At 45.2% G+C, this 22,405-nt stretch overlaps 1 protein-coding gene across 1 annotated transcript in view; it reads left to right on the forward strand.

Annotated features, from left to right (window-relative positions):
• The window catches only part of LOC122788078 (proto-oncogene c-Rel-like), a 1,849,952-nt gene that overhangs the window by 1,718,907 nt on the left and 108,640 nt on the right, over positions 1-22,405 (forward strand). The window contains exon 9 of the mRNA XM_044055006.1: positions 2,411-2,482. Within this exon, the coding sequence (XP_043910941.1) occupies positions 2,411-2,482 (72 nt within the window). The remainder of the gene's footprint in view (positions 1-2,410; positions 2,483-22,405) is intronic.

The raw sequence follows: 22,405 nt of genomic DNA on the forward strand, positions 1-22,405 counted from the left end.
CATGCATCTATTTTCCATTGACATGGGTACAATGAAGTTAGCCATCTCTCTTTTTAGGAGCTCAAAGTCAGCTTTGGAGAAGTTTTTCATGGTGGTTACCTTTGCGGGGGGTGAGATGTGGATTTCCATGGTGATTAGTTTGTGGTCGGATCTAACCAGGGAGGAATTGACTGTTGGTGTAGAGCAACAGTTGCCCATTTTAGTAATAACCAGGTCAAGGATGTTGCTTCCTCTAGTGGGGGTAAGAATGAGCTGGTCCAGGGCATTGGAAATGATGAATTCCAGGAAGCATTAGGCCATTATATTGTTGCACGAGTAGTTTTTCAAGTTGATGGAGGGGTAGTTGAAGTCACCTAGTATGAGAGTGTTGAGTTGGACCCTAATAGTTTCCAGGGTGCTTTGGAACATGGAGTTATAGTCTTGGGACATGGTTTGGGACCTGTAGCAGGCTACGACCTGAATTGTCATCTTACCCAATGTTAGTTGTACCTGAAGTATCTCAGATGCATTATGCTGGGCTACTAGTCTGGAGGCGTGCATATCCTTTATGAATATGGAGACACCACCGCCTTTGGAGCTTCGGTCCATGTTCTGGGGCCAAAAGGTGTGGAATGAGTTATAGCCTGGTAGTGCAGGGGTGCTTTCTGCTGCTTTAAACCAGGTCTCCGTTACAGCACAAATGTCGATGTTCTCCATATTGAGGAGTGCTTTGAGCAAGTGCATCTTGAGATTTAGACTTCTAGCATTGAGCAGCATGACCCTCAGATTGCATTTATTTATAGCTGTTACAGTGGTAATTTGCTCTTTGGAACATCGCCTAAAAAAGGCACTATAGGGTTGGCAAGAGCCTTAGCCAGTATCCGGAAGCCCAGGGGTGACAGATGCAGGCCATCTCTGGCAAAGCATCGAGGTCTGTCAATCATGTCATCCCAAGCAGACAGATACTGGATCCCCATAAAATGACACCAGAAACATAGCCAATTGTTGAAGTCAGTCATTTTCTGCTGCATAATCCGAGAGCTCCTCCCTGTCTCTTTTCATGAAGTCCAGAGAGGTGCATCTCAGGTCATTCACACCCACATGGGCAGTGACAGAGTCATACTTGTACTTGCTGTGGAGTGACTTGAGTGCATGTGTTATGTGTTGGATTCTGGCACCTGATAGACAGCTGACTGTTACCTTCTCCTTATTCAGCCTAGTGAGTGGGACATCAGTGTGCCTCACTATCAAGTCACCTATGATTAGTGTATTAGGCAAGCTGTTTTGACTAATGGGCGTAGGTTGAGGGGCACACTGTGTAGGTGAGCTATGTGTCTTGTGGTTTGTGCTGTGTTGTGGTGGTCGAATGCATTTCTGCCTTAGAGGTCTGTGCTGTTTGGGTAGATTTCTTTTGAGAGCCTCCGTGAAGGTGGGTGTGTGGTTTGCGTTTTTATGTGAGAGCTGTGATGGTGGGTGCTCTGGAGGGCTATGTATTGCATGTGGTGTGGTGCAAGTGTTGACCTTCTCCTCTTGACCAACTATTCTGGTCTTGGTGTGAAAGTGCATGGCTTCCAGTTTGGATAAATAAGTGCATATCTCACAAGTCTGAGTTTTGGGAGGTAAGAGGAGAGGATTGTATGTGTACATGAGGCAGTTGCTACACTGCCTCAGAATGCCCAAGTTCACCAGGTTAATAGCCGAAAGCACAAGTGACTGACCTTTAGACATGCCAGGAGGGATGGTCATTATTACTGAGTACTGGAGCTGCTTACTTATATATTCTTTTTACAGGAAAAATATCACTGAAGGTGTCTGAGTCTGTAGAGAGCACTGACAAACACTTGAGGGGAAATGAATACGTAGACCCTGAAAATTTAAGGATGAAGTATTTAGGCAGATATTCTGAAGTTAGAAAGAAACCAAGCAGTACTTACTGAAAAATAAAGAATTAGCTTCACTCTGTTGAGGTACAGTGCTCCTTTGCTTCTTCTCTCACCAGACGTAAAAGGTTAGCACCAATCCCAAGAAGAGAAGCAGACCACGGCTTTACTAATAGGATTTGTTTTGTTTTTAATTGTTGAATGCTTTAATATTTTTAACTGATGAAATTGCTAACTAATGTTATTTAAACTTAGTTGCGTTAACTGTTATTTTACCCTGGACAGCTCTCTACCAAGGTGCCAGGAACATTTTATAGCTGTTTTAAATAAAGATAATTTCAGTCAGTTAGTTGTTTTAATATGTTATACTGAACTGTTGCTAGAGATAAGTTCCTGATTTTATTTCAGTTATCTAAAATACCTCTTTTCAGTGTTTAGCTTAATTATTGTAAAATATTGCTGTTAAGCAGAAGACATTGGTAGTGTGCTCTAGGCAAGAAAAAAAAAAAGAAAAACTATACTGACTGATTCATTCACTCATTCATTTGTAGCCCAGAACCTGACAGAGCGATTGAAAGCAGTACCATATGCACATATTGGGCCAGTAAGGGAAATTAAGAAAGGTATGTACTCAGGCCTTTTTGCAGTTTTGACTGAAGTATTAACAGTATTAATCTACTGAGCATATTGGTATTCTGATTTTTGCTGCATTTATTAGGAGTGTGGTTTTCAGATTTGAAGCTTTTTGTTTTTTAGATGGATTACTGTTATAATTCATGTAGGATTCTTACATTTGATTTTTGTGCAGTCCAAACAGAAGAGAATTGTGGAATGTAGTAGTACTTGTTTTGTTATGTCTGAATTGGAGTATACAGCCACCTTGGTCCATGTCTGTCTTTAAGACATCATCAAAGGGCAGAAAATTGAGTGTACGGGGAGTAGGTATTCTAAAATGTGTAGCGCTTATGAGAAGCAGTAATTCACATGAACTGGTGTGTGTTTTTCTACCTACTTTCACAGAATATGTTTTAAGTGGCTAGTTGTGCATCCCACATGTATGCTTTCAGTCTTAAGTGCATAAAGCATGTATTTGAAATGCAGATCTAGCCACATTCCATGAAATTAGGTAAAAATTAAAAGAGTTAACGCTTTGTGTAAGAGCTACACATTTATGAATACCCCTGTACATGCAGAAGTCTGTTACAGCCCTGAAAATCAGTTGTGGCTTCCTTTGCTGTTTCCTGCTTACATTTCTACATGTGCACTCAAACACGATCTTGCATCTTTCACAACTTTCCTTTCTCTCTACTTCTCGGGATTTTTTGAGAAGCTTTGTCTTTGCAGAACCAGTTTGTGTGATGTTACTCATTCACTTGATATTGTTGAGACAGGCACTTCCTGTACCTGGGATGTTATTTACTTTTTCCACTTTTTTTGACATTTTGGTTGGAAGGCAGAGATCATTATTGTTTTGAACATTTCCTACCCTGTTACAAATTTCACATTTCACCTTAAGAAGGCCAGTGCTTATGAACCTATATGAGTGGTGGGAAATAGAAAGTTCTCCCCGAGGATCACTTCAGTGGCTCTACTTGATAGAGGCACCAGGAACTAATTGCGGCATGATGCCAGGGCACTTCTATGGGCTAAGCTTGTAAAGGCTCCAGGGCCGTTGGCCTAGTACACACCTATGAACCTATATGAAACTTAAGGTTGTTGTTGTATCTTTCAGCTTTTTCCCGGTTAGGGGTCGCCACAGCGGAACTCTGGTTCGCTAATGATTGGCAGCAGATTTTTACGTACCGAGTTGCCAGCCCTGACGTACAACCTTCAACGAAGGTACGCCCATTCACGCATGTCTCCACACAGAAGACGCTTTAGCTGAGAATCAAACAGGACAACATCTTACTGTGAGGCGACAACGCTACCACAGCACCACCACCGCCAGGTTTAATTTTGTTGTCCATCAAATACAGCTAACTATGATAAATATGTTTGTAGCAGTATGTGCTATATGTTGGTCAATCCAATGACACAGAGGGGGCATACATGAGGGCATCTGTATGTGATGCTGGTGACCTGAGTTCAGGAACAGACTTGAGCTACTGTTAAGGCCGACTGGGGAAAGGAATAGGATGAAATGGTCAATAGCAAGCTCTCTTGTGTTGGGGTAGGTTTGGGGAAACCTTATAAATGTGTGACCTTTGTTGGAGACCAGTAGCCTCATAGGTCATCTACTTGGATTACAGGGGATGGTGAAAACCTCTCTGACAAGTTTGCACTAGTGTCTACCTAAGGTAGAGACTTTGACTGGCAGCCATATGAATGGTAGCTTCCTCCCACTTCCCAGGTTTACAAATGAGTTACCATCAAAGTCGACTCCCTGAGGATTCAGGGAGCCTGCTAGCTGAAGGGGCATGCTGAGGCTAGCTGGAATTTGTAATTGGGGGATCCAGGGGTTGAGTAGACATGGAATCTGGGAAAACAGTTAGAGGGCTGTATGGCAGTGGGAGGGGGAAGAGGTAAAACAGTATTTGCTACATATTATGTAGAGGAGCACTAACACCTTCCTAACATGCATGCACACACACATACACACACACACACACACACACACACACACACACCACCACATATTTTTGTATTATTATATCTGATATTTATCAGAAGTGCATTTTCAGTTTAATATTAGTTCTTTGCAAGTTCTTTTGCACATTTTTCATCTCATTTAAGTGGTTCCTCAAAAGCCATGAAGCATGATTGTGGATGACTAGAAACTGTGAAAGAGAAGTAAATCATGTGTTTGAGGTGATATGATTTTTTTTCTGGCTGACCACATTATGACACAGCATGGGCATATTCTGTGTTGTTTTTCGCCAGCTCATACGACACTGGTGACACAGAACTGTGACATAGTTGTTTGCCAGGAAATTAACAGAAGTAACTGCATTAGCAGACAGAGTGTACTCTTCACTGAGCTTCACTGGGAAATGTCCTGCTCAGTGTTTCGCCACACCCCAATCTCAATAGAGGAAAAGAATGGTTGTGTTTGAAACAAAAGATGTAATAGGATCCATCCGCCTTCCTCTACATCTAGGACTAAGACCGGCGCAACCTTGTCAGCTCTACATTTGAAACCTTCCCAAGGTCTTTATTTTCATTTTCCTTTCCCTTCTTATCACTGACTGGGAATGGGACTTGGCTATTAGCCATCTTGTGTATGTTACATACATACTTGTGTGTGTGTGTGTGTGTGCGTCTGATATATATATATATATATATATATATATATATATATATATATATATATATATATATAGCACATATATAGTCTCTCTCTCTCTCTCTCTGTCTATATTTATATATATATATATATATATATATATATATATATATATATATATATATATATATAGGTTCATAGGTTCATACTAGGCTATCTGCCCAAGGGCATTTATAAGCCTAGCCCAGAGTTTTGTGGCTTTCGCCACCCCTTTAGTTTGAAGAAAACTATGCCCATTATTTTGCTGTGCCTCTGTCAAGCAGTGACACTGAGGTAATCCCTGGGGTATATCTGCGATCTCCCATCCATTGGTCAAGATTTCTCTTGAACAAGGCCAGCGAGGTGCTCTGCCTCACATGTACCGGGATTTTGTTCCACAGCATAGGGAGTCTCTGGGTGATGAATCTGTCCCTCCAGCACTTCCTATTAATAACCGTGTCAAGGTTTAAGTCTCCCGCCCTTGTAGTTCTGAGGGATCTAGATTTTTTGAGGTAAAGCATGTTCATCAAATCTGGGTTTGACATGGCCTTGTATGTCAGGCACAGGTTACCTCTGAGCAAGCGGTAAGCGACTGAATAGAGCTGGAGTTCTTTCAGTCGGGCAGCATAAGACATATTTTTGAGACCCTTTATCCTTTTGGTGAGGAACTTTTGGGGCCTTTCCAGCTGCTGCAGGTGTCGGGTCAGATACTTTCCGAATGGGGCATTGTACTCAATCATTGGTCTGATGAGTGATAAGTACAGGGGGATGATGACCTCCCCTTGATCTAGATGTGAATCCCTTCATGATCAGGTGGGCAATGTAGAAGGTCTTCCTAACTACTTTAGCAACGTGAGTGTCAAACGAAAGGTTACTGTCAACCTGGGTCCCCAGATCCCTGATAGCTTCTTCTGTGCTCAGTGGATTGCCACCTATATGGTAGCTAGGGGTAACCTTGTTTTTCCCGAAGGGTATGACTATGCATTTCTTGGCGTTTAACTTTAGGCCATGGCTCTGGCACCAGTTATCCGTTTCTGTGAGACCCTTCTGAAGGATGTGTCAGATATGTTCTCGACTATGGCGCCCAGTTTGCAGTCATCTGCAAACTTTGTCAGCCATAACCCTCCTATGTTTGCTTGTACTTCAGAAAAGTAGATGCCGAACAAGAGTGGGCCCAGGACTGAGCCCTGTGGGACACCACTTGTGACAGGCTTTGAGTCTGACATGGCGCCAGCAACTCTGACCCTGTGGGTTCTGTCACTTAGCCAGTTTGCAACCCATCTTGTGATGTATGGGTTTACATTTAAGCTGGTAAGTTTTTCTACAATACCCGAGTGGGGTATTGTGTCGAAAGCCTTTGCAAGGTCAAGGTAGGTTGTATGGACTGCCTTTCCCTCATCAATGGCCTTGGTGACTGTTTCGAAAAAGTCAACCAAGTTTAAAAGGCATGATCTGCCTTTGACAAAGCCAAACTGGGTTGGATCCAAAGTCTGCAAGTTCCCTATGTCTTTATTTATGAGTTCCATTATGATCCTCTTCATGGCTTTGCAGATCAGGCTTGTCAAGCTGATGGGACAGTAATTTCCAGGGTCGGTGGAGGCACCGCCTTTGTGAAGTGGGACCACAGTTGCTGTGCGCCACTCCTTGGGTACGTATCCTGAGGTGAGGCTAAGATTTAACAGCTGTCCTAACTGCGGGTTTAATTCCTCATTGAGTTCGTGGAGCACACAGCCGGGGACACCATCCGGTCCCATGGATGCTGTGTTTTTCGCCTTGGAGAGAGCAGTTCTCACCTGGGCGTTAGAGATGTTTGGGGGGCTACAATCATCTGGTATAGATATCTCTCCTTTTGCGGGGGGGGGAGAAGTTTGCACTGAACCTGTCAGCCAGTATGTTGGCAATGTCTGTAGGTTCAGTAATTTTCACATCATTTTGAACTAATTCTGAGCATATCTGGGAGTTTCCTCCCAGGTTTCTAACATAGCTAAAGAAGGCCTTATGATTGTCTTTTGAGTCCTTAGCGATTTTCTCTCAAAATTTGCCTTGGATGATTTTATGAGAGCTCTTAGTTTTTTACTTATAATGATCAAAGGTGTCTTACCTTTTAAGGATTTTGCTCTATCTTGTAGTAGCTTTCTCCTTTTGTTGTAGAGCTTATTTATGGCTGGGGTCCACCAGACTGGACGCTTGCCTTTGGTACAAAGAGTCTTTGTTTTGTTTGGGATTGCCTGATCCATGCAGTCCTGTAGGTGCTGGTAGAAGGCATTTGTAAGTGATTCAGCGGCTTGAGTAATGTTTACCGCCGGCTCGGGGGCCTTAAAGGAGACCACACTAGTCTTTAGAAGTGTGAAGTCGGCTTTTGAGAAGTTCTTCACTGTGGTCTTTTTTATCTCAGGTGGGGGCGGGATGAGGACCTCCAGTGAGATTAGTTTATGATCTGATCTCACCAGTGAGGGGTATACTTCCGGTGTTGAACATTGTGATCCCATGTTCGTGATGATGAGATCAAGTATGTTTTCACCTCTGGTGGGGATGGTGACTAGTTATATACATGTATCCATGTTCTAATTTCTCCTTATACCTTCCAGCCTTCCTCTTGTTCTGAATAGAGGTGGAGCATAGATTATTATGTATTCCTTTCTTCTTTCTTGTTGAAACGAAATTAAGCTTGTTGGTGTTAGCCTGTGCAGTCTTTTCCATAATATCAATATAGGCACATATTTATATTATACTAATATTCCTCTAGCTCTACCTTCTCTAGTTAGGTAGAAATATTTTGTTCTGTCAGCTAAAAGCTGTCACCTGTTCCTTTTAGGCTCTTACAATAGCAATGCAGTTGTTTCCCTGTCATTTTGTGATCTTCTTTGAACCCCCTTGTGTTTCTGCATGTCATCTGTGTTGGTGTAGATTATAGACTTCAAAATTAGCCTGTGGTTGGATTTTAGTGGTTGTAAAGTCTTTCCATTTTCTACCTTTCTATACCCCATAATTTGTTGTCAGCCATGATTGCACAGTCGACTCCTTTGAACATGTCTTTCTGACTGCATATACTATTTTATTTTTTCTTACCTGCCTGTTCAGTACATAAATATAAACACCACTAACTGTCATCCCCAGATAGTTTGTTGTATAAACATAAACTTTTATCCTTGCTAGTTAAATGTGTCTGGGAATTGCCCTAAACCAAGCACACAGAACAGCATATTACAGAACCCCTTAAAACAACTGAAAGTTTCATTCAGAATATCTCATCTTTTATCCTTAGAAACTAGACCGACAGTTGCAGTCAATATAATGCTATCAAGCCTCGAGTATGCTTTGTCCATTATAGCATTCCATTGCTACAAAATGCAGAAATAAAATACTAAGATTTATGCAGTTGCTGTCAATATAATGCTACTGAGGTTTGAATATGCTTTGTCCATTATAGCACTCCTTTTTCTATGCTACAAACTGCAGAAAAAATATATTAAGATTTATACTTATGGACCATAATTGTCAGCATCACCATTTTATCTTGCAGAAAACTAAGTGGATTCCAGTGGAGGCTAGAGCTAATCTCTTAATCTGTAACCTCATTTTCCAACTAATGAGTGATAGGTATTGCCCTCCACTTAGAAATAAGCTCGATAAATTGCACTTACAGCTTGAGAAATCAGGAGAGCTTCCATTTGCAAAGACCTCTGTTTACCCTAGCTGCCGTATAGAAAGCATTTGATAAAGTTGCTTCTAGCATCTGGAATGCTTTGCTACAAAATATGCAAAATCATGACAGTTTTCCATTATTTCAGAGTGCTAAAATCTCACTTTACAGATGGAAATAAGTGCAGCTGTCCTACGGATCCCCAGTAAGCCATATCTGCAAATACTTTGCTTTCTTTATGTATACCTTTACAGAAATAGTAGTGGCTCTGACATTTATTTACAATGCAGGAATTCATTCCATGACTGCTGTTATTGTTTTGAAAGTCTGAAAACATTTGATCTGATGTTGTTAATCTTCTTTCCATTCATCACTGATGGGTTCGGTTCCGAGCCCACGGAACCGAGTCAGCCTTTTTACCAAGCTTGCACCAGCCAAAAAAACTCTCGAGCTAAGCTTCTACCCAGAATGCCCTTCTCCCTGTTACCCCAGATGTTTACCACATAGCCGTAAAACCGCGTTTCAGCTGAGCTCTCAGCTAAGTGGAACTTTATTTGATATTTGTGTGGAAAATTTTTGATATCTTCATTTTTTATTGAGTGAATAGTATTTCTAGTGTGTTTTCTTTTGTCTAACATTGTCTTTTTCCTCTAACATTGTCTTTTTCCTCTTTACTCCACTCATTGTTACCATTGGTAAACCTTTCAAGTACCATGTTGGTACGGCCTTTCCTCCCTTACCCTTGTGGTATTCCTTCAATACCATAGCTGGTATTTTCTTTCCTATCTAACCTGTTAGCTTTGGTTTTTAGTAGGTGTTTCTGTTTTCTCTCCTACATGTCACTTTTTTGGTACAATTGTGACTTCTTTGAATGGTGTTTGACATTTGTTCTAACTGGATTATACTTTTGGCCTGTGGTGTCTCTCTATCAAGATGTCAGATAAGAAGGTTACTTCAGGTTTTAAGCATTGTGCTTCATGTAATGGCAAGTTACCTAATAGTGATTCTCACGATGATTGTGTATACTGTTTGGGAGTGCCCAACCTTTCGGTGCAGCCTCCGTGTGACATTTGTCAGAGTTTCAGTCAACGCACTCTTAATGAGCGCAAAAAAAAACTGATACTGAAAGGGTTATTTAAGTCTCCCTTTTCAGAGGCCATTTCTGCAATGGAGGTCTCAATACCTCCTACTAAAGACAAAAAGAGGTCCCACTGTGTTCCCTCCTCACCATCGGGTGATCAGGACAACCCTGTGAAATCAAAGGTCCCAAAGTTGTCTGAGCATTAATCTGCCTCTACGGCTCTGTCTTCATCGGCTCTGTGTATTTCGAAACCTTCGATACCAGTGGCAGTTTCTGCACCGATCCTACCTCCGGCACTGATTATAGACATCACTACGCCTATTTTGACTTCAGCACCTGTGGACACTTCGGCTCAAGGCACACCTTTGACTCCTCCTTAGTTACGATTTTGGAACTGACCATTTTGGCTCCAAGTGCCACTTTGGCACCAAGCGGTGTACCAACTACAGTGGATTTGACCCCTTTACTCCTGGTCTTGAAACTAGAGAAATCAGTGCTGGCAGACCTTGCACCACGGACCAGATACTCCCCTTCCATAGATCCATTTCTGGGCCAGGTGTATAGCCCGTTCATTGAACATCCTGACTCTCCGTCTGTAGTATCCACTAGATCTACCAGGAGCCTGTCAGAACACGATGTGGTGCATCCTGTGGACCAGCTGTTGTTAGCCAGGGGAATACCCACACTTTCTAGGACCCATCCACCTGCAGGGCTTGGGTTGGTTTATCCACGGACTTCATCTTACACTCCTCTTTCAACCATCTCAGTTCTGAAGCCTTCTGCTCCAACATCCTTCTCGGAACCCGTCACCTCTGCGCCTACAGTGCACCTCACTCCTGCTCCAAGTTTGTCCCTTTGGTCTTCAGTTCCTGCGGAACTGGTCCTTCTCAATCTGGGGATTGTGAGATGTGCACTTCGGCCTGGGGCATGGAGCCATCTTTCTCCTCGGTTCCATCCTCGGCACAGATAGCCACGTCTGCACCGATCCTGCTTGAGGCTTCATCCATGGGGCTAGTTCGTCGAAGCAGGGTGTGACCCTGGTCCTGAGGTTGTCTTTCTTGGTTCCGGGTTCCCATGCCTCTTCGGGCGGGCCTGCCTTCCACGTGATGGAGAACGCTCTCACTTCTGAAGCACTCCTTTGATGTTAGAACCCCAGTTTTCGCCCCCCTGAGCTACAGCTGCCACAGACCACCCCCCAGGACACTGGGCAGAGAAGCCGCAGGACACCCCTGTTCAGGGTACCCGCTCTTCCAAGTCCTTCTTGGAGACCCCCACTGAAGAGCCCCCTCAAAATAGGATGTGCAAGAGGAAGCACATGGACTCACCCAAGGAGTCCTTAACTGAAGACATGCATATTACGATGATGGTGAAGGGTCCCCTCGGTCACCTCCTGATGATGTCTCCTTCGGAGACATCCTGGAAGTGCTAAAGCAGAGAGGTGACTAGAAGCCCTCCAACCCTTCATCTGAGGAGTCTGTGTTCCTGCAGGCTTTCCGCCTTTCTGCACCCGGCCTTCTACCTCTTCGGTGACCCCGCCTGCCAATGAGCTCGTCCAGCTCGTCGTGCAGCGCGCTTGAAAGAACCCTGATTCCATTGAGGCGATCCCTCAGAGACCAGACAAAAGTCTTTCCCCTCCTGAGGAGAACCCGCATTGTCCCAAAGGGTTACCAGTCGATGCTATGGTGGTGGCGGCAGCCACGAAAAAGGACTTGGCTGAGGAAAGTCCTACTATCCACCCACCCATCGTGGAGTCCCGCATGATGGACAGACTTGGGTAGTGACTTTTTGCATCCGGGACCTTTGCTATATGGTCCCTGAACTATATGGCACATTTTCCGAGGCTCCAGAGGGACTTGATCTCTGAACTCTCTGGGACGCTCGCAGGACAGTTGTCTGACGAGGTCAGGGACAAGGTGGCCTCGCAGCTCGCAACCCTGAAATCGATATCAAACTCGTCCATGAGGTTGCTTTCACATGCGACTGAAGGGGTGGCTAGAGCAGTGGGTTCGGGCATTGTTATGAGGCGTCATGCCTGGATACGCATTTGTGACCTCGCGGAACCCTTCACGTCTTCCTTTTTGAATGCTCCCATCGAAGCTTCGTCCCTTTTTGGCTCCAAAGTGAAGGACACAGTAGCCGGGTGCGAGCAAGACGGAAAGACCCTGTCTACCATAGGACTACGGTTTTCCAATCCTCAACGTACCTTCTCCAGGAATCAGAGGAGTGGGAAAATGTGGCACAAAAAATCTCATGGTCATTTCCATGCCGCACGTTGTGAATATACCCCCAGGAGCAGAGGGGGTGACAATTCCGGAAGACACCCCTATAGAGGCAGAGGGGGGTTCTCGTAACCAAGGCTCCAGGGATTCCTTCTCTGGACAGCCTTACCAGCGCTCCTCAGGAGCAGCCAGATTGCTTACCTCTGGAAGCAGTCAGGGTTGTTTCTCTCTGCACCAAGCTGCCTGGCAATCTATTACCACCGATTGTTGGGTGCAGAGTATCATCACCAGAGGTTACACTATTCCCCTTTCTTGTCAACCAAACCCTCCAAGAAGACTTCCAAACATTCCACCCAGTCAAAGGGAAGAAGCAGCTTCAGAGATGATAAAGCTATCTCAAAAAAGAGTCATCCAACCAGTCCCACCAGACCAAGGCAAATCCAGATTTTACTCAAGATTCTTTTTGGTGCCAAAAAAGACAGGGGACTGGAGACCCATTTTGAATCTCAGCAGCGTAAACAAGTCTGCCACCCAAACCAAATTCCGGATGGTCACTGTTCAGTCCATTCTCCCCTTTTTAAGAGAAGGCGATTGGATGTGCTCGGTAGATCTCCGGGATGTGTATTACCACATCAAGATGGACAAATGCTCCAGGAGTCTGCTTCGCTTCCAGCTAAGGGCCAGTCAATATCAATTTCGTGCTCTGTCGTTCGGTCTATCTACAGCCCCCAGAGTGTTCACAAAATGCGTGGCAGTGGTCACAGCTCACTTGAGACTACAGGGATTCCGGGTGTTTCCATATCTGGATGACTGGCTCCTCACCGCCCCCACCGAGCATCTTCTGGTAACAGCACTGCATTATACTCTCTCTCTGGCAGAGTTGTTGGGAATAACGATACATTGGGAGAAATCAAACCTTACTCCTACACAACAAATAGAATTCATTGGAGCAATGTTCAATACCCAGTCCTATCTAGTATAGCTCACAATTCACAGACTCCACCGATTGAGGCTCCAGCTCCGAGTGATACTCTCTCAAACAAAAGTTTCAGCAAGGGAAGTTCTTCAGGCCATAGGCTCTATAGCAGCTTCAATTCCAATAGTGCCTCTAGCAAAACTACATATGCAGATCCTGCAGTGGCTCCTTCTTTGTCAATGGTTTCCAAACTATCACCCCTTCTGTTACCAGATTTGAATAGCCATCTCCTGCAAACAGGACCTTCTTTGGTGGATGAGGCCAGACATAGAACTTTGGAGTCACCCATTTTAATCCTCTCAGCCCAGAGCCATTGTGACCACGGATGCTTCCCTGATTAGGTGGGGGGGCCATTTCCGGGGAAAGACAGTCCAAGGCACATGGTTCACCTCAGAGACCAACCTGCACATCAATATTTTGGAACTGAGAGTAGTGCTGTTAGCGTTGCAGACCTTTCATTCAGCTCTCCCTTACTGGACAATTGCAATTCAGTCAGACAGTATTTCAGTAGTCTGGTATATCAACAAGCAAGGAGGAACCAAGTCCTACCCCCTATTTTGAGAAGCCATGAGAATTTGGCAGTGGGCGTTAGCTTCCAACTGCTTTCTGATAGCAACACATATCCCGGTGGGCTCCAACATAATTGCGGACAAACTGAGCAGATGCATCCTCCTGCCTCACAAGTGGTCCCTCAATCCCGAGGTGGCAACAGAAATCTTCAGCCACTGGGGCCAGCCTTGCTGCGATCTTTTCGCCTCCCCATCGAACAAGTGCAGCAGCTATTTCGCCCTACTTCCCTGGAGGGGCAGTCCCCGAGGGACTCTCTAATCCATAATTGGCCCACTGGACTTCTTTATGCTTATCCTGCCATTCCCCTGATTCCACAATTTCTAAAGAAAGCACTTTGGTTGAGATGCAAGGTGATCCTCATAGCTCCGTTCTTGCCTCGACAAGTTTGGTTCCCCTTCCTTCAGCCTCACCTAGTATACTCGCCGTGGATAATGGATCCTCTAGCAGATCTGATTACTCACCCCCAAGGGTTGAGCCACCCAAATCTGTCCAGTCTCAAGCTGACAGCTTGGTTTCTCCACTTCCATTAGTTGGTAGACAAGCTAATCTCTCCTCGCCTGTTCGAGATATCATTCTGGCCTCTCATAAACCATCCACCGGAAGACTATATCAGGATAAATGGAATAGGTTCTCCATCTGGTCCAAGGATAACATGCTAGACCCATATGCGGCTCCAGTAACTGCGGTGCTTTAATACTTGGCTAAGTTTTTTGATAATGGAGCCTCTGCCTCTACCGTACGAGTACACCTACCAGCAATTTCTAATTTCCGCAATGGTATAGATGGCACCCCTCTTATTTCTTTATGCCTATGCAAGGCCTTCTCCTCTAGGGGACCTGTCATATCGGGCCTCCTGTCAGACAGCCCGTGGAACCATAGAACCTCACATTATTCCTTCAGTCTTTGGCTCAAAAACCTTTTGAACCTGCTGCAAAGTGTGACCTAAAATTTTTGTCTTGGAAATCTTTGTTCTTGGTAGCCATCAACGTTTGCCAGAAGGGTCTCGGAGCTGCAGGCGTTGCATATCAAGAGGCCCTATCTGGTCTTTCATAAAGACAGAGTATCACTTCGGATGAATCCATCCTTCCTTCTCAAAGTTGTTTCTGAATTCTCCATAAACCATACCATTGACCTACCAGTGTTCTTTCCGAATTTTGCCAGTAGAGGAGAGTACTGCCTTCACTCCTTGGACGTACATAGGTAACCGAGATTTTACCTAGACAGGACCAAACCTATACGTAAATCTGAGCAGCTTTTCATCTCTTTTTCTGGGCCCAGAATGGGAAATGCTGTTTCCAAGGTTACATTATAAAAATGGCTGAGACTGCATATGTTTCATCTATTCCCTCAGTAACGAACCTATGCCAAAAGTTAAAGCTCACGCCACTAAATCTATGGTAACATCTGTAGCTTTCCATTGCAGGGCTTCCATGGATGACATCTGTGCAGCAGCTACTTGGGCTAAGCCTCATACCTTTATCAGTCATTACAAATTGGCCTTGGTCTCCAGAGGGAGAGCTGCCTTTGGCTCGATGGTACTCAGGAATGTTCTTCCATAAGGGCCAAACGTGGACCTCAAGGTAGCTTGGGATTCTGTCCCATCAGTGATGAATGGAAAGAAGATTAACAACATCAGCTAAAGAAGTTATGTCTTACCATAGCGTTCCATGTGTGTTGTTCATCTTCATTCATTCATCACTTCCCACCCTCCTTACCCCTCCAAAGGCTCCTGGGGGATGCTTTGGGTCCAAGTGGTGTCCTAGGGTATTTGCGCATAAGTGGCCTTGGCTTTACTTCTCTTTCTCTAGCAAACTCGATCTGAGGTAACAGAGAGAAGGGCATTCTGGGTAGAAACTTAGCTCGAGAGTTTTTTTGGCTGGAGCGAGCTTGGTAAAAAGGCCAACTTGATTCCAAGAGCTCGGAACCGAACCCATCAGTGATGAATGAAAGAAGATGAACAACACAGATGGAACGTTATGGTAAGACATAACTTCTTTTTTACAATGCAGGAACACATTTCATGATTGTTGATAACTGTTTCAAAAATCTGTATAGACATTTCTTATATTAGGGAATATACTGAGGGACATTTATAACCGCTGTCATTGTCATCTTGATGATTATTTTCTTTTTGCTGTCTCAGTGATTGGTTTTCTTATCGTTAACATTTATTAAGCAGTTTTATGCTTGTTTAGGGTAAATAAAATGCAGAGGTAATGACTATGTGTTTGTCTAGTTCACTAATCTATAGTTATATATTTTGTTTTTGCATGTGAATTTACTCTTGTTTGTTTGCCCCAGGAGGTGATTGAAAATGGCCAGTGTTTAGGACCGGAGTATATTTTCTTGGTTAACAAAGGAAACAAATAAATAAAAAAAGTCATGCTTACTTTTTTGTGTGGCCTCAGTTACATGTTGATACCCAATTCCTGCTAGGCTATTTGGGGTACAGCAGGGCATTTGTTGTGCAACGTGCAGCTCTTTCTTTCTGTGTTTTAAAACCTTTATTGAATAATCATTTATGACATAGGCACATATGCATTTATATAAAAGAAAACAAACCATGTTAACATATTCACAGTTACAAGCATTGTACAGCACAAATATTCTTTTATACAATTATCAATCCAAAATTACATAAATTGAACAATTTCTGCCTTCCCTTAAACCTCACCCCTCCTCCAAAGCATTATTATGCATGTATTGTTCACACAGTTTCCATTGTTTGCTATGTAACGTGTTCCTACCCTTTTCTAAAGACACTACTTGCAGTTCTTGTATCTCTGTTAAAATATTCAGTACTTCAAATACAGTTATTTAGACTTTGCTTTCCATTTTCTAGTAAATGCATTTTTTGGGAACCACCAGTCTTACTATGTCTAGTTAATTCTGATCCTGTATCCCAACTTAAAAATTAATTTCCTTAGTTGCAACCATTTGGTCACTGAATATTTCTGATGGAGTACTCTGCAGGTAATTGTTAAAATCTCCCAAAGAAAATGTTCACATTTACCTTTTTCTCCCCCATCACATCTCTGACATTTGCTATCTATCTGAGGAAAAATTCTTTGTAGTCTGCTTGGGGTATAACAGTATTTGTGCAAACACTTCTAAACAAAAATCCTAAGTCTTCTAGACTTCATTGCGTATTTGAGAGCCATACGTATGTCCCTCCATTTTTTTCCTTTCAAATTGCTTATCCATTACCTCTTCCCAATTTTTCTTACCTCCTCTGATTGATTGTTATAGTTATTGTGCAATATTTTGTATGCCCTACAAACTATCCCTTTTTTAACAGCAGCTTCTGTTCTAGATTCAGTTAAAAACTCTATACCAGAACAGGTCTTTCACTTAGGATTCCACTATCCGTTTCTCTTTGCCTACACTGTGATATCAATCCCAAATAGGGAAGGCAGTCCCTAGCCTGCAGTCCAAATGTCTTTTTGGCCTCTACCCATGCTGTTACCATTCCTTCTCTAGTTATTTGCTCCCAATATCTTGATTCCTTTGCCACTTTTCTCCAGTAAACTGCAGCCCTCTCTTGCCTGTTGTCTGTACCTCTAATTGCAATCATGGCTATTGGCAGAATCAGCTTTCTCCATTCTCGTTTTGGCTTAGTTCTTCGAATACTTTCTGCTACTTTATGAATATAATATTCTGTATGGCTGCTATTATTTTCCTTAAGGATCTGTATCCAAAATCCCACTCTCTCCTTATTTCTTAAATTTCCTCCCTGCTTCATCATCATCCCTTTCCACTCTGAATTATAGCTTTCTGCTTGTGTTATGTATATGAGCCTTAACTGTATAGCTCTATCCCTTTTACACTCCTAGATAAAATCCTTCAAGTCTTTATTAATTACTGTCCACAACTTCTCATCTGGTTCATAAAAAATATGCCTGACCTGTATATAAAACTAAAGGGACTAAAACATTTTCACTGCTTGTATCGTGCTATCCATAAACAAGAGATTCCAGTTTCTCAGTTTTTGTGTTATCTTTTGATCTGAAGTTGTTTTCATTTGATCTTCAACCTGTGGGACTTGGATCTGGCACAGATCCAACTCGGTCATTTACACCAGCATCGGATCCAAAATCCTCCCCTAGCAATAATGCCCCGCTCTCCCTCCTCCCCCAGATCTCGTTTGCCCACTCATTTCGAACAGCACAGGTTCCAGTTCCCCCAAGCTCCTCAGGGTTCTAAGTGGTTGCAAGTTCTCCATTTTGAGTCCTTTCTTCTCTGTTTTTCTGCTCTGTTCCCACCCTTTTCTTTCCCGCATTGGCGTTGGTAAAGCTTTAAAAAAGAAAAGAAAAACCCTCTCCTTTCTTTCTTTTCCCTTTGTGAGAGTGAATGTGTGTGTGTATCCTGTTTTCTGTCTCCATGGCTGAGACTCCCAAGCTAGGGTTCAGGAAGTGTGCAGAGTGTAGGCATACGCTTCCGCCTTCAGATGCCCGCACTCTGTACGCCGTGTGTTTGGGGTGCCACACTTAGATTTCTCCTCCTTGATTTGCGCAGGCTTCAACCCCCATGCCCTCTTGAACAGGTGGAATAAACTAATTCTCAAAGGCTTTCTCTCTCCACCGACCGAGGCCTCTTCTTCCTCTGCCCTGGCTTCTGGAACTCAAACTCTCGTTAAGAAGTCTGGGAATGGAGAGAAGGCCCACCATAAGGAAAGGGATCATCCCAGAAAGAGATCCCCTGAGTGGGCATCTTCGGTTGAGCCTCCTGTTAAGCCTCAGCCTGAGCCAAGCCGGAGTTCACCTCAGCTCCATTCTCCTTGCATTTCCCCAGAACCAGAGACTTCCCGGGCTAGGTCTCCTGTCTCGGCCTCCCCTCTGCATCATTCTCGGCCGGGGTCAGTGGCTTCTTCGGTCCAGTTCACTGCAGCCTGGCCGAAGCTGAGGTGGACAGGATGATGTTGAAGTTTCTTTGGGCCCAGATCCAGTTAGGAATCTTGCCTGCTCCGTCCTCCTCCGGGGCTGTGAACACGCAGTTTAGTTTCCTCCCAATTTCTTCTTCTCTGATCCGACCTTCAACTTTGGAGTCTTTGGGTCCGAGATTCCCGAGTGTTGAGGGGTTGGGATCAGTGGTATCTTGCAGCTCGACTCTGACTGTTACCTTGAGTGGTTTTGCTCCAATGTCGACTCTGAGCTGTAGCTTCTGTGTCAGCTCCGTGGGGCTGGCATTGACTGTGAGATTCTCAGAGTCATGGCTTCCCCCCAGGGCTTCGGCGCTGGGAAGCTTGGCTCCAGCTCCCCCTTCGGTGCCAGGGCAGTGGTAAGGCAGTCTCCCATTTTGGCTCCAGCTGCTCTGCTGCCTGGGGTCCATTCTCCTTCAGTATTTGAGGTGTTGGATAGGGTCCTCTCAGCTCCTTCAAGAGCCTTGACACACACTTCCTCAGATTCTGCCCTGGCTCCTCCTTTTTCTGGACCAGAGTCTTCTGTCCTGCTCCCCTTGGGGACAGTATGCTGCCAGTCTGCCTAAGGAGGTTCCTATTCAGGAGTTCCCCGAAGCTTCTAAGTCCTGCCCGGAGTCCCCACCCCCGAGGAGGCTCCTCAGAAGCATACATGCAAAAGGAGGCACTTAGACTCCCCCTGCGGAATCTCTCACTGATGATACAGACTTGGATGAAGGGGAGCGTTCCCCCCGGTCACCCCCAGATGATGTCTCCTTTGGGGACATCATGGAAATCCTTTGCCAACATGGTGGGTAGTCCACCCTCAAGCCCAACCCTGACAAATCTGTATTCCTGGAGGTGTTTGGCACAGGACGTTCTACTTCCTGAGTGTTCCGTCCTGCAGATCCTTTGGTGGACTTGATTTCTAGTAGGGCGTGGAAGGAACTGGACACAGTTGAGCCTATCCCCAAGAGCCCGGACAACGTGCTCAGTGCCCCATTGGACAAGCCCCATTGGTCTAAGAAGTCTCCCGTCAATGCCATGGTGGTTGTGGCAGCCACCAAGAAGGAACTGGCTCAGGAGAGCTCCTCAGTCCATCCTCTGGACAGGGAGTCTAGGGAAATGGATCGTTTTGGGAACTGAACCTACACTTCAGCCACCTTTGCTTTACATGAGCTGAATTGTTTGGCCCATGTTATCAGACTACAGAGGGACCTGGTCAAGGAGGTCGATGAGTCTACCCCAGGGTTCATGTCGGCATAGGAGAAGAAGGTTTTCTCCTACCACATGGCCACCACAACTGCTGTTTCTAACACGTCCATGAAGCTACTGTCTCATGCGACTAAAGGTACCTCTAGGGCAGCTGGGACAGCTGTGGCCATTAGGCAGCATGCCTGGCTCTGGTTTTGTGATTTTCTGAGCCCTTCAAGGCGTCTTTCACAAATGCTCCTTATGACAGTTCCACCTTATTTGGCAAAACTGTTGGTGACACGTTGACCCAGAATGAGAAAAATGGGAAGAACTTGTCTGTCTTCAGGATTCGCTTCTCTACTCCACAAAGGTCCTTTTCGAGGAGTCAGTGCGGAGTCAAGAAGATGTGGCTTCGGAAGTCTCAGGGTTTTCCCCATGGAGTTCGGGGTTCGACTTCCCTCAGGGGCAGAGGGGGATATGACAGACGCAGCCCTCATGGCAGAGGGGGTCTGAAGAACCAGGGGTCACGAGATTTGTTCTCAGATAGACCCTTTCAGCAGTCGTGAGGAATTGCCTGACTGCTCACCTCTGGAGGCAGTTGGGGGGGGTGTTTATCTTTACACCCAACAGCCTGGGAGTCCATCACGAATGATTGTTGGGTGCTGCAAATCATTTCCAGAGGTTACTCTGTCCCCTTCCTTCATCCTCCCTCTCCACAAAGACACCTCCCAGATATTCCACCCGGTCACTGGGAGGAGGCACTCGTAGAAATTGCCAAATCGGCAGGCTGCTCTCAAAACAAGTCATCCAGCCCATCCCCCCCAGACCAGTCTGGATCAGGAATTTATTCCAGGTTCTTTTCGGTGCCAAAGAAAATGGGGGACTTAAGACCCATTCTGGATTTGTCTACCCTGAACCTATTCATTGCCAAGACAAAGTATCGGATGGTCACCCTTCACTCCATTCTGCCATACCTGCAGATGAACAACTGGATGTGCTCAGTGGACCTTCAGGACGCGTCACCCTTCACTCCATTCTGCCGTACCTGCAGATGAACAACTGGATGTGCTCAGTGGACCTTCAGGACGCGTACTATCACATCAAGGTGAACAGATGCTCCAGACGGTTCCTTCACTTCCAGCTGGGAGCCAATCATTTTCAGTTCAGAGTGCTCCCCTTTGGGCTCACTACTGCCCCCCCCCCTCCCGGGTGTTTACCAAAGTGATGGTGGTAGTGGCGGCTCACCTGCGACTACAAGGCTTTCTGGTCTTCCCCTACCTGGACGATTGGCTCCTTTCTGCTCCCTCCAGGCATCGACTAATTCAGGCCAGGGATTGCCTTCTTCGTCTAGCTCCATCCTGGGCATCACAATAAAGCTTGCCAAGTCACACCTTGCACCTGTTCAGATATTGGACTTCATCGGGTCGCGGTTGGATACTACATAGGGCAGGGTGTTTCTGCCCTCAGTCAGGTTATCACTTCGTCATCAAGTACATTGCATTCTACAGACTGAGTTTCCCCAGGCAGGTTTGGTTCTAAGAGTGTTAGGGTCCATGGCAGCCATGATCACCCTTCTCCCAGTCGCACGCCTCCACATAAGGGTTCTCCAGTGGACCTTAGCGATTCAGTGGTCGCTTTTCGATCTCCCCATGTCGCATCCTATTTCTTTGTCTCGAGTTTGCCAGGAATCTCTTCTATGGTGGCTATAGTTACCGGACCTTTTTCTGGGCTGCCCTTTTGTTCTCCCCCCCCCCCCATGATCACTGTGACCACAGACACCTCCCTGCTCGAGTGGGGGGGGGGCATTACATGGGAAGGACGGTCTAAGGCACGTGGTCTTCCCTGGTCACCAGTATGCATATCAATGTCCTGGAGATGAGCGTGGTGCTTTTGGCATTGCAAGCACTCCACACCTCCCTCCCTACCGGGACAATTGCCATTCAGACGGACAATATGTCCATAGTCTGGTACATCAACAAACAGGGGGGAACCAGATCTTAACCCCCCTGTCGTGAGGCCATGAGATTGTGGGAGTGGGTGATCCCCTCCAACTGTTTTCTGGTGGCAATACACATTCCGGGGAAGCCCATCATTCTAGCAGACAGGCTCAGCTGATCCATTCTGATGCCTTAAGAGTGATCTCTGAATCCGTCAGTAGTGGACAGGATCTTCCTATGGTAGGTTCGTCCTTGCTGCAATCTCTTCACCTCTCCTTCCAACACAAAGATCAGCGAGTTTTTCGCTCTGATCCCCCTTCTGAGGGAGTCACCCAGAAATGCTGTAGTCCATGTTTGGCCCTCCAGTCTACTGTATGCTTATCCTCCTCTTCCTCTGATTCCCAAGTTTATCCAGAAAGCATGATGGCTGGGGAGCTCAGTCATCCTTATTGCCCCATTCTGGCCTTGTCAAGATTGGTTCCCCACTCTGTGGTCTCATCTAGTGTGTCCTCCCTGGACTCTGGATCCAGTTCTGGATCTTCTCATACACCTGTCAGGGGTTCCTCACCCATAATTAGTCAGCCTGAAGCTCACTGCTTGGCTGCTCCAGTTTCCATGATAGCCAGGACTACCAGGCTGTCTTCTTCTGTCAAAAAGATCCTGATTGTGGCCCACAAGACTTCTGCTTGGAAGATCTACTCCAGCAAATGGAAAAGTTTTTCAATCTGGAGTTCTCAGCATGACATGGATGCTTTTATGGTGCCAGTCCC

Source organism: Protopterus annectens, chromosome 1.part2 (genome assembly GCF_019279795.1).
Source record: "Protopterus annectens isolate FY-2018-M chromosome 1.part2, PAN1.0, whole genome shotgun sequence".
Classification (NCBI taxonomy): domain Eukaryota; kingdom Metazoa; phylum Chordata; order Ceratodontiformes; family Protopteridae; genus Protopterus; species Protopterus annectens.